This window comes from Rhamphochromis sp. 'chilingali' (assembly GCF_963969265.1).
Source record: "Rhamphochromis sp. 'chilingali' genome assembly, chromosome: 6".
NCBI classification, from domain to species: Eukaryota; Metazoa; Chordata; class Actinopteri; order Cichliformes; family Cichlidae; genus Rhamphochromis; species Rhamphochromis sp. 'chilingali'.
Window position 1 is genome coordinate 27,373,567 of NC_137933.1, and position 13,080 is coordinate 27,386,646.

At 39.9% G+C, this 13,080-nt stretch overlaps 1 protein-coding gene across 1 annotated transcript; it reads left to right on the forward strand.

Annotated features, from left to right (window-relative positions):
* The first annotated feature begins 5,387 nt into the window (after nt 1-5,387).
* Nucleotides 5,388-12,916, forward strand: supv3l1 (SUV3-like helicase). The gene is made up of 16 exons (XM_080884559.1): nt 5,388-5,824; nt 6,032-6,109; nt 6,640-6,747; nt 6,842-6,956; nt 7,050-7,218; nt 7,367-7,478; nt 7,828-7,905; nt 7,990-8,081; nt 8,195-8,375; nt 9,131-9,224; nt 9,390-9,509; nt 9,601-9,700; nt 9,792-9,872; nt 10,975-11,151; nt 11,638-11,786; nt 11,947-12,916. Exons 1-16 carry the CDS (start codon nt 5,545-5,547, stop codon nt 12,365-12,367), a joined length of 2,355 nt encoding a protein of 784 aa, XP_080740685.1. The 5' UTR covers nt 5,388-5,544; the 3' UTR covers nt 12,368-12,916.
* Nucleotides 12,917-13,080: the final 164 nt, after the last annotated feature.

A 13,080-nucleotide genomic window follows, 5' to 3' on the forward strand; every position in this document is an offset into this window, starting at 1 on the left:
CAGTAACAAACGCCTTTAGCTAGCTAAGAAGAGCAGTTGGGAGAAAGCTGTTGTTCGGTAGTTAATCTGTGCACATGAATGAATTTACCCTGAATACAGAAATCACTCTCTTGTGCTTTGATGCTAATTAAAGTATCTGCTGTAGTCCAGACATTAGCTCTATTGCTTTGACTGTACGGAGCTGAAGGATGATCAAACCGGCTGCAGGTAGTTTAAGATGAGGCGTTTAGAGGCTAAAAACATATCTGTATTGGTATCAGCAATACTGACCCTGTATTACTTGGTATCAGATCAATACCAAAATTTCCAATCCTGCACACCACTACTCAGTCACAAACCAGTGTTTCCCTTAGTTCTGCAGACTCCCTGCAGAAGTCTAAATCATGCATTACTGTGACATGAGTGAGCTGGACTCTTCTACAGCTTCCTCTCTCCAAACAGTAACACTAGAACACAACAAACGTGTCATGCACTTCTACAACCTCACATGAACAGATTAAACGCTGTAATCACCAAAGATGAAATATTGAGGGGATTGAAAATATTCTCACGGTATTAATTCATTCACAAACTGCCTGTAATATCAGCTCGAGTCTCTAGCTAATATCTCAGTTTGTTGCTAACACAGTTACATGTGCCGTACTCTGTGCAGCTTACATCCTTTGAGAGAAATAATATGAATCGTTAATATATATTGTTCAATGCTAAAGCAACAGCTCAAACGTGGTCATAAAACCGCCATATGTTTCTTTGAGTTTTCCTGCAGATGACCCTGATGCAGCAACACAACTAAACCAGGATTGGAAACCTGTCCCATCAGCTCATCTTTGTAAATCAACAACTCGAAGGTGAAATATTATACTTGATAATCTGTTTATATTTATAGAGCTTTGTCTTTTTTTTTTTTAACAAACAGTCCACCTGTTAGCTGTCAGCAAAACTGTAGACTGAAAAAAATGTAAGCTCAGAACTTATGAACCTGAAGTGTGTGAGGACTGAGAAGGATCAAACTTCATTTCAGCTTTGAGGAATAAACTTCACATTTGATTGATGATTCCTTTCTGTTTGTGATTACAGGAGCTGCCCTCAAATTCAGACTTCAGCACGATCCAGTGACAGCAGACAAATCTTCCCACATTTTAACCGTTAATGCTGAATACACTCATTTAATATTGTAGTGAATTTACTGTAAATCCAAAATTAACTGATAAAAAAGGTCAAAAGCTGTTTCAATGAGAAAGTTAAAGACAAAAACAAAGGAATGATATAATAATGTAACTGGTATCATGATGCACTCTATTGCCAAACGTATTCACTCATCCAAATCATTGAATTTGTGTGTTCCAATCACTTCCGTGGCCACAGGAAGTGATTGAAAAAAAAAGAATCAAGCATCTAGGCCTGCAGACTGCTTCTACAAACATTTGTAAGAAATGGGTCGCTCTCAGGAGCTCAGTGAATTCCAGCGTGGTACTGTGATAGGATGCCATCTGTCGAGCAGGTCTAGTCGTGAAATTTCCTCACTACTAAATATTCCACAGTCAACTGTTAGTAGTATTATAACAAAGTGGAAGCGATTGGGAACAACAGCAACTCAGCCACGAAGTGGGAGGCCACGTAAAATTACAAAACGGGGGAAGTGGATGCTGAAGCACATACTGCGCAGAGGTAGCCAACTTTCTGCAGAGTCAATTGCTACAGACCTCCAAACCTCATGTGGCCTTCAGATCAGCTCAAGAACAGTGCGAAGAGAGCTTCATGAAATGGGTTTCTATGGCTGTGCAGCTGCACCCAAGCCTTACATCACCAACCGTAATGCAAAGCACCGGATGCGGTGGTGTAAAGCACACCGCCACTGGACTCTAGAGCAGTGGAAACGTGTTCTCTGGAGTGGTGAATCATGCTTCTCTGTCTGGCAATGCGATGGACAAGTCTGGGTTTGGCGGTTGCCAGGAGAACAGTACTTGTCTGACTGTATTGTACCCAGTGTGAAGTATGGTGGAGGAGGAGTTATGGTGTGGGGTTGTTTTTCAGGAGTTGGGCTTGGCCCCTTACTTCCAGTGAACGAAACTCTTAATTCTTCAGCGTACCAAGACATTTTGGACAATTTTATGCTCCCAACTTTGTGGGAACAGTTTGGGGATAGCCCATTCCTGCTCCAACATGACTGCACCCCAGTGCACAAATCAAGGTCCATAAAGACGTGGATGAATGAGTTTGGTGTAGATGAACTTGACTGGCCTGCACAGAGCCCTGACCTCAACCCAATAGATTACCTCTGGGATGAGTTAGAGCGGAGACTGCGAGCCAGACCTTCTCGTCCGACATCAGTGTCTGACCTCACAAATGCACTTCTGGAAGAATGGTCAGAAATTCCTATAAACACACTCCTAAACCTTGTGGAAAGCCTTCCCAGAAGAATTGAAGCTGTTATAGCTGCAAAGGGTGGGCCTACTTCATATTAAACCCAATGGATTAAGAATGGGATGGGACTCAAGTTCATATGTGTGTGAAGGCAAATAGCTTTGGCAGTAATAGTGTATATATCCTTATCTTTGACCATTTACACGCTGCTCTTTACATTCAGGAGCATAAACAGTAACTGAATTTGGTGTATAAGATAGCTGTTGATCACAGACGGCTTCTGCTTTTAACACTGACATGTAGTCCCCTTCATGAAAGTGAAATGATATCTTTCTCTGACAACATTAAATAAAATCTGATAGACGGTCAAAGGTCTTCACTTGTATGTTGAACTAAAAACTTTAATGTAGAACAGTGTTTTGTAATATTTTGTTTTATTTGGCATAAGGTAATCAAGAGACAGTAATATACATTTTAATAATATAAGTTTCTACAGGACTGAATATAGCATCATTATGTAGAAGTCCAGAGCTTCTGTGCTTTATCTGGGAATCATGTGAAGTGTTTGTGACATCAGGGAGGGGCAGCCAACTGCTGCAACCAGTTGGGGGTCATGGGGAAAGTGAGAGGACAGAAGAAACACTGTGGAAGAGCATCAGAGATTAATAATAACCAATGAGTTAATGCAGAGTGGTATATAAGCCCATCATGATTGAAATAGCTGAGTGAAGAAGAAAGACTCAATGCAAGCCCCAAGCAGCCTAAGCCTAATGTGGTGTAACTAAGGGAGGATTCAGAGTCACCTGATCCAGTCCTGACTATATACTTTGTGAAAACAGGCAGATCTAGAGAAGTTTTTCAAGGGTGGCATGGAAATCAAATGGGGTAACAAAATCAAAGCCTTTTTTAAACACATATGTAGGTGTTACATTATGGTTATAAAGAGTAAAATGCAGTAAGTATACCCATGTTTCATATAAATATAGTCTATAACTTCTTTATTAATTCATGTAGCCCACATAATGAAACATTTCAGTTACATTAAACATGTGAATTTTAATATTATGTAATGTATAGCTTGTATAATGAATAAATATGTACCCAATAAGTAGAACATTTAAAAGGTGTTAACACAGTTTTTCATGATTTGTTGGATTAATATTCTGAGGTCCAAAATATAATTGGCCATTTCTGGCTACTTTTGATTGTTTGTTTTGTTTTTGGTTGTTGTTGTTGTTTTTTACCTTGCCTTGCTTGGTATCATTCTTTTCAGCACAACCTCACATGTCTGAATTTGCAGTTATTTTTTCATTAACATACTGTATTAACACAACTGATTTGAAATCACACAAAAACATAAAATCCTAGTAGTACTTATATTTTCTTTTTACTGAAACCACAGACATGTTTAGTAAATTATTTTCATAACCTGAAATGCAAATATAAATTGTACATTTTTAAAACTAGTTAAAAGTAAAAAAAAAAAAAAACTACTTAATGAGAGAACAATCAGGTATCACAATAAGATGCCCCACAAATTATTTGCGCCAGTAAAAAAATAAAAATGTCCACCACAAGACAGAGAAGAACACCACAGGGAGAAACCCTGCAGGCCTGACAGCAGGAGGTGTATCACTCTTTCTGTTTTCCACCTGGAGACAGTGTTCACGTTGCATTCTGCCTATGTGACATTCATTAGTGCCCTCACTGACACACAAAACAAAACAACGACTACACAACACATTAACTACACAAAAATGACTCCACGATTCCTCACAATGTTACCGTAGATCAAGACAATGCCATTCAGCGTAAGGATCTGGTTAGATGCTAAGACAACTGGGTCAAGTGAGGACTTTTCAACTAATGGTTTAATAACTGCCACCTTAAAGGCCTGTGGTAAAGGCTGAACATAATGATACATCTGTGAGATGATTATGAATATTTTTTTCCTCTAATGGTTAAATTTTGTTTGTGAAGAAACTTGTGAAGTCAATACTAGTTAGGGTTAAAGGAAAGCTTGTTTCAACAGAGCTCTGTGACTGTGTTGGCACACTGTATTGAAGAAAGTAACAGTAGAGAAATTATATTGTTACATTTGGTTACAGCAAAAAGACATCTACTATAATAAAATGTCTTCCCCATTGCTGTGTAATCCATTAATGCAAATTTAAACGATATTAAGAAATTATCAGACAAAATTGGGTTTTCAAGGAATTCTATTAAATATTCAGTTTCTATGGCACATGTCAGAACAAGCTCCAGACTCCAATGGGTGGGCTCTTTTACATTTTGCGAGAATCCAAATAAATCTAATACTAGATTAAATGCTGTATTGATTCTGTCATTTTCATCTACATGGATAAATTCGTCAACAGTAATTATTTTACCTAAACTAAGTACTAAAGAGACAGTGAGAAGGAGAAAATCTTAGTAAAGGCCAGGTGGGGAATAGATAACAACAAATAAAATTGGTTATCAGTGTTCCCAGTTAGAGAGGACAAGGCTAAGAGTAAGACATTCACAAGAATTAAAACCGTCTGGGTCTATGGTTGATTTAAAAAAAAGAAAAGAAAAAAGAAGTGAAAACTTGCTGCCACTCCCCCTCCTCAGCCCGTGGTTCTAGGATTCTGCCAGTTAATCTAACTCTAACCCTTGATTCATTAAAATTAGCATAATCATCCTGCTGTAGCCAACTTTCTGTAAGGCAGAGCAAACCAATATGTCGATCAAAAATTAAATCATTTACTAACAGGAACTTAGAGAAGGGAGTTTAACCATCCACATTTAACAGTTTTACTGGTGGGAGGGAGCGACTTCACCCCAAACCACTACTGCGCAGACTCTAACTCCAAGTATGTGACATAATATTCCCCATAAACTGTCGATTTATTTGTTGGTTTTAGTACAGTTTGAGGAAGTGACACCATGTCGTCCATCTATTATACAATCATTAATCTCGACAGAAATTTATTTTTTTTTCTTTTTACTCAGGCACATATGTGGGGGCCTATATACGGACTGGTCCTGCAGCACGTTGTGCTACCAGCAGGTCAGGAAGAGGAGTGTGTTGACCGTCCTCTGTTGCTGTGTGAGCCATTTATTCACACTTACCTGGCCGTATGGAGTGAGCCTGGCAAACTTTTTGTGTAGTCCTTGAGGATCTCGCCCACAGCCGACATGTCGGTGAACCGCTGTGTTTGTTTCATTTCTCGGCTTCAGCGTCACTTTAACTCCCGGACCCCTCGCATCACCACCAGCAGCTGTCATGCGTCCTCTGGGTCTAGTTTGTTACAGGGACAGCATCGACCCGGTACAGTGGTCTGGAGCAGGGATGTTTCATCTAACAGCTCCTCTCCGAAACCTCCGGACACCTCGTTGTTTGTCCCCGTCTCCCTGAAGGCAGACGCCTCGGCAGACGGCGGTGTGGGACTAGAGCTCACCCAGCCGCTGGATAAAAGTGAGTAAACGAAACCTAAGTTGGTCAGTTAAACTACTCTGAACTTAATAATGTACAAGATAATACTGGGTGTTGTTTTTTGTTTTTTTAACATTTTTTTTTTATTAAAGTGTATACTTGTTCTATTGGTTGCGAATGATTATAAAGGTGGGGGTTATTTTCTCAGATGATGCAACATCGTCTCTGCTGTTTGTGTCTGTGATTCAGATGAGCTGCTGAAGGTTCTGAATCGGTTTTACAAAAGGAAAGAGATGCAGAAGCTGGCAGCGGACTCGGGTTTGGATGGTGAGGGGAAAAAAAACTCATCTGTTGATCGTGTGTATTTAGCCATGGAAGGCCACAAGCCAGTGATCATATGCCAGAAAGAGATTTCCTCTGTCTAATAACCTTGTTTATATGTTGACAAATAGGTTATATACAGATGTGGTCAGAACTTTACATAAACTCATCAAGGTTTGAATTTATTTAGGGTTCTCTCTAATCCACATAGGGTGAAATATATATATAGACTCACTTAAATCTTTTAATAAGTGGTGCTGAAGGTTCTCCAGTGTCTTTTAACATAACATGGCCAACGCCTAGTATCTTCTCATTAGTTATCATGATTGACTACAACTTTTTGACTGGAACTTCTCTTTGTCAGCATAAAAGAATTGATTGACAACACTTAGTGGATTATCCAATACTCATAACAATGGGAAAGTAATGGAATGAATAGCTAGGAAGATAATTGTAAATTTACACAAGCGGGGAAATTTGCACAGATTTAACACCAGATATCTTTGGCTATCCGTTTTCTCTCCATGCACATGCAGCTCGTCTGTTCCACCAGGCCTTCATCAGCTTCAGGAAGTATATCCTAGAGATGACGTCGCTCCCTGCCGACCTGCACATCATCCTCAACGACATCTGCTGTGGAGCAGGTTTGTCTCTTTATGGAGTAACTGTTACTTGGTTGAAACTGTTTGTTCAGTGACCGTTATATTTAGAAATATTCCTCTGTCTGACTTTTCTCAGGTCATATAGATGACATCTATCCATACTTCATGCGTCATGCCAAGCACATCTTTCCCATGTTGGACTGTATGGATGACCTGAGAAAGATCTCAGACCTCAGGGTCCCGGCCAACTGGTGTGTATTTTAAACCCGACCAAACGCCACACACGTCGCATTAAAAGAAGCTTTCTGGCTTCCGCTACCAAACCATATTTATGTGCTCGCCAGGTACCCCGAGGCTCGTGCCATCCAGAGGAAGGTGATTTTCCACGCTGGGCCAACTAACAGTGGTAAAACCTACCATGCCATCCAACGCTACCTGGCTGCTAAGTCTGGTGTGTACTGTGGCCCCTTGAAGCTGCTGGCCCACGAGATCTTTGAGAAGAGCAACGATGCTGTACGTAACTGTGCTCCTATGTAAACATCAGTCTTTTCATGTGTCCTAGTGTGTTTGTGTGTGGAGAAAGGTCACATTGTGTATGTTCTCAAGGTGTCTTAGTTTCTATTAATACTGACATTAATTGCACTTTCTCTGTGTGCTTCAGGGTGTACCATGTGACCTGGTTACTGGAGAGGAGAGGACCTTCGTGGACCCAGAGGGTCGAGCAGCTGGTCATGTGGCCTGCACCATTGAGATGTGCAGCGTCACTACACCGTGTAAGTGTGATAATCGTTATGTAAATGTTCTTTACATACAGTTCAATATTTTAGATACTGTTCTGATATTCTTTCTTTGACCTGAGTTTCTGTGATGTTAATAAATAATCTGTCACGGGAAACAAATATTCCCCTTATAACCACGTATGATTAAACTATAAAGGATGGCTCTGAATGAAGTTTGAAACCTTGCTCTAGAAAGGATACATTTCTTTTAATCTGAAAAAATGAATATATTTTTTAAAAAGAAAATGGAGAGGTTATCGATTCATATTAGGTAGTTATTGAAATTTTGTGGATGTTAACTGATTAAAAGGTAGATTTTGACCTCAGTTTTATGTGTTTATAGATGAGGTTGCTGTAATCGACGAAATTCAAATGATCCGAGATCCTTCCAGAGGATGGGCATGGACCAGAGCTCTGCTGGGTTTGTACAACATACTCAGAAACGTAATTATTATTTTATTTTTTTTAAACCTAAATTACTTTATTATTCTGTGCATTTGTGCAGGTCTCTGTGCAGAGGAGATCCACGTGTGTGGGGAACCTGCAGCCATAGACTTTATCAAAGAGCTGATGTTCACCACTGGAGAGGAGGTGGAGGTGAGACTGTGATGGACGCGACATCTGAAAGAAAAGATTTTGGCTGATGTTTCTAACCTCATCATTGGCGATCCCCTTTTTCTCATCTCATCTCAGTCTTCTTCTCTCTGCAGGTTCACAATTACCAGCGTCTAACTCCTTTCTCAATACTGGATCATGCTGTGGAGTCATTAGACAACCTGAGGCCAGGAGACTGCATCGTGTGCTTTAGTAAAAATGACATCTATTCTATCAGCAGGCAGATCGAGGCCAGAGGGCAAGAATGTGCTGTAATTTATGGGAGCCTACCTCCAGGTGAGTATCTAAGTGGTTTTATATTTGTCACTTGAATGCTTACACTCATTAGTCACTTCTTAAGGTACGCTTTTCTGGTTCTGGGTTGAAGCCCCGTTTGTCTTCAGAACTGTCTTAATTCTTCATGACATAGATCAAAGAAGGTGCTGGAAGAGCTTTTTATCACAAAGTTGCTGCGGATTTATTAGCTGAACATCCGAGATGTTAATCTCCTGTTCTGCCACATCCCAAAGGTGCTCTGTTGGATTGTGGACTGTAGAGGTTATATGAGAACAGTCAACTCACTATCATGTTTGAGATTATTTGAGCTTTATTTTATTCTGTTGGAAGCAGCTATCAGAAGATGGGTATCCTGTGATCATAGAAGGATGGACATGGTCAGCAGCAGTACTCAGGCATTCAAACAATGCTCAGATGGTACTAAGGGCCTAAGAAAATACCCCCCACACTATAACACGACCACCAGCCTGAACAATTGTTACAAGGCAGGATGCATCCATGGTTTTGTCTTGCTTATGCAAAATTCTGACCCAACCATCCAATGAACGTCCAAGCAAAACTGGTGACTCAAAAGACCAGATGACATTTTTAAAAATGCGTAACATGGGTAAACGCAACTCATTAATGAGCACCTGAAGAGGTCTGTCTAATGAAATGGCCAGTGAGTGTATGCCTTTGTGTAGAACTGAGCCAATAAGTCAGTTTAGTCAATTTTTAGGAGAAAAATGGTTAAATGTCAAAATTTTGATTTACAGGCACCAAGCTGTCCCAGGCAAAGAAATTTAATGACCCTGATGACCCCTGCAAGATTCTGGTTGCTACAGATGCTATAGGCATGGGGCTTAACCTGTAAGTGCAAAACATACTTTATGGAATATTTTTAGAGCCATATCAATCTTTTTTTTTTTTTCTCTCTTTCAAGTGGTTGCATGCTTTCTGCCATATAGGATATTGTTCATCTGTGTGCTTACCTTTCTGTTTTACTTCACCCTACCGCCCCTTCTCTCTCTCCAGGAGTATAAAACGCATCATCTTCAACAGTCTGGTGAAGCCTAACGTTAATGAGAAAGGGGAGAAACAGATGGAGACCATCAGCACTTCTCAGGCTCTGCAGATTGCTGGCCGTGCTGGGAGGTCAGCCTCCTTTGATACAACAATGCAGACAATCCCTTTGAGCTTCTGTTAGGCCACTATATTAAACTCCATCTTCTGCCACCTGTTGCAGGTTCTCCTCCAAGTTTAACGAGGGAGAAGTTACAACCATGCACAGAGACGATCTCCCCGTGCTCAAAGAAATACTCAGTCACTCTGTCGATCCTATAGAGGTGATCATTTTACACACAAACACAAAATCTACTTTCAGCATTCCTGCAATAACACATCTTTCTCATTTTATTCTCCAATTTATTGCCTCAGACTGCAGGACTCCATCCAACTGCAGAGCAGATAGAGATGTTTGCTTACCATCTGCCCGATGCAACGCTGTCCAACCTTGTTGTGAGTAGAGCCACTCGTTTAGTGATCAGTGCGAGAATTGAAATGTTCATTATAGACCTTCAAACAGCAGAATAAAAAATAAATACATAAAAACGGGGGAAAGATTTGTAGTTTTCCAGCTACATTTCATGGTCTTCATCAGTGAGTAGAGTTTACTGAGACGGGTTAAATAGTTGGTAATGTGGTAAAAATAAAGCCTGAGCAGTCTTTAGATTGAAACAGAAGCTGGTATTTTACTGTAGTGTGAATTTTTCAGGAGCTGCATGTTTTTATTTGGGACTGTTAGTCGCTGTTTTTTTTCCTCAACAGTTTGTGAAACCACCTGAAAAAGTCTGTTTAAGTCTGGTTAAGACTTAAGATCTGAAATGCCTAAATGTAAACAAATACAACTGACTGCTGCATGTATCCTTTCTATATTACACTACATGAAATAATTTGATAAAAGAACATTTTCATGACAAAACTGTTGTCATTTTTTAGTAGCATAAAAGTATTTTTACGCGTTAACGCAGATTATCCGCCATCACAGTCAACGCGATTAAAAGTTTTAACTGCATGCGCATTTTTAACCTTTGTTAAAAGATTGAAGAAAACTATTCAAATTCTCTTTTTAAGCACACATTCTTTGTTTGTTCTGCATTTACTTCATTATATTGCATAAATGTCAGTTACAAGCTTAAATATGACGTTAAAAAAAAGTAATTGCAACCAGGCTATTGATCAAGTAATTGCGATTAATTGGTTAATTTTTCTTAATCTATTGACAGCACTAATATTTTCAGTTTCCCCTTTGTAGCAAAAATGAAAGTTAAATATTGTTTTGTGTTTCAGCGCAGACCCGCTAAAACTAAAAGCAAAGGATCGTCATTAGTTTATTTCTTTATTATTTTTTGAAGACGCTAATAGCTAACTTTCCTTTTTAAAGTCCAGCATGCGTGCTGAAATGATGAAGCAAAATGCACCCTAATACAAATGTGTTTAAGCTGTGAATGGGTACATAAAGGAAAATGCACGTTTTGTATTTCAGTTTTACTGTTCGACATTTTAAAGCCACGTCTTATTCAAGATTGTAAATGCTCTCGTTCTCTCGCCCCCTTCTCAGGACATATTTGTCAGCCTCTCTCAGGTGGACGGTTTGTATTTTGTTTGCAACATTGACGACTTTAAGTTTCTGGCGGACATGATTCAGCACATACCGCTTAACCTGAGGTCACGCTACGTCTTCTGCACTGCTCCCATCAACAAAAAGCAGCCTTTTGTATGTACCTCCTTCCTTAAGGTGAGTGAGTGGATGTAAACATTAGAAGGCTGCAGAGATTTAAGGTTAATGGTGGAAGGACAGGAGTGAGCAGTAGAGGGTGCTGATGAGGAGAGTAAAAATGATGAAACGAGGGTAAGGAAGTTGACCCAGTGAGGCATTGGTGTAATAACCCTCCTGTCACACCTGATTCTTTTTATGGTCTTATCAAACTGATAAAACAAGAGTAGATAAAATTCCCATGAATGAGCAACCTTTGAGGTTAAGGGTTAAGTTCTGCGTATTTCTATTGTTTGTGTGTGCTAAGGCTCCGAGTATTTAGTTTAGAGCAATAGCGATGCACCTATAGAAGGTAATTTGGTTCTGTAAATAAAACTGTGATCAGATAATAAATACTAAAACTGTGTTCAACACAAATAAAGTATACGTTTAACATTTACTTTATTATCTGAGTGTGTACAGCATGTCATCTGCACTGTTGATGGATCAATCATGTTTCTTCTCCAGTTTGCCCGTCAATTCAGTCGAGACGAACCCCTGACGTTTGACTGGGTCTGTCGCCACATCAGCTGGCCTCTGGCTCCACCTAAAAACATTAAAGACCTGGTTCACCTGGAAGCTGTCCATGACGTGTTGGATCTCTACCTCTGGTTAAGGTAGCTTTATATTTCCACCTTTGGCAAGTTGCCTCACCTGTTTTTATGCCTTTTTAATATGCGATCACGATGTGTTTGTTTGTATGAACTCTTCTTTGTTGTCGTAATTTCCAGTTTTGCCATATTAATCCTCTTTATCTGTGTCTACGTGCCTCCGCAGCTACCGTTTCATGGACATGTTTCCAGATACTGCCTCAATTAGAGAAATCCAGCGGGAACTTGATGATATCATCCAGCAGGGTGTGCGAAATATCACCCGGCTCATCAGAGCCTCTGACACAACAGTCACTGACCCACTGCAGGCGCAGAGCAACAGGCATGGCCAGACAGGAAGGGGAACTGGCAGCACACATTTTTTGACTGGAAGCAGAGGTCAAAGGGGACAGAGAGCCTCAGGACAGATGATGGACAGCTCTCTGGCTAGTCGTCTGGTGAGAGACGGGCTGTTGACGCCCGATTTGCTCCAGCAGCTGCAGAGGGAATGGTCTAAAGATCAGAAGCAAGACAACAGCAGTCAGAGGGCACTTGATCTGGAGCATCAGAGTAATAACAAAGGGAAAAGGAAAAAGAAGAAGAAATGAAGAACCTTTTCATTTTGCTTCAGTGAAGAGCAAAAAACTGACATCAGCATTTGTTGATGTTTTAAGCATTTAAGACAGATGTGAGAACTCCTTCTAGCACTGAAAGTATCCCAGTAAGCTTTGACCTCCAGCGTTAAAACTAAAAAAACCACCTTGTTCCTGTGCTACAGATCTAACCAAATGTTTTCTTCCATTCAACAAATGTACAAACTCACTAAAGCTGGAAAATGTTTCTAGCTCCAGTCTCTGTCTATGAAGGATCAAGTGTCTGTGAGAGATGTCCTCTTTGTGAAACCAATAACTGACAGACATCATTGTCAAATGTGCTGTTTCAGTAGAATTTTTGACACCAGAAGACACTGAAGTTCATTAAATGCTGGAAGTTTTCTCAGTCGTCAGACTCTAACACGTAATTTCTATGAACATTTCTTTAACTGAGGAAAAAAGTGAGAGCCTTAACTGGGTGCAGGTCTGTTATTCAGATGAAATGTCATATTTTTCTCTTTGTATGCTTGAAATGATATGATATTAAACAGTATTTTAAATGTGTTGATGTTTGTAGTGTTCTGTGTCAATGTGATTTGCAGCTCATGCAAGGGGAAGGAAACAAAAAGAGCCTGAAGGTTTTCTAAAATGGGGTTTTACTGCAACATAATATATACTGTCTCCTTTTTTAAAAATATATTTATTCCCAAAATATACAGTGCATACAT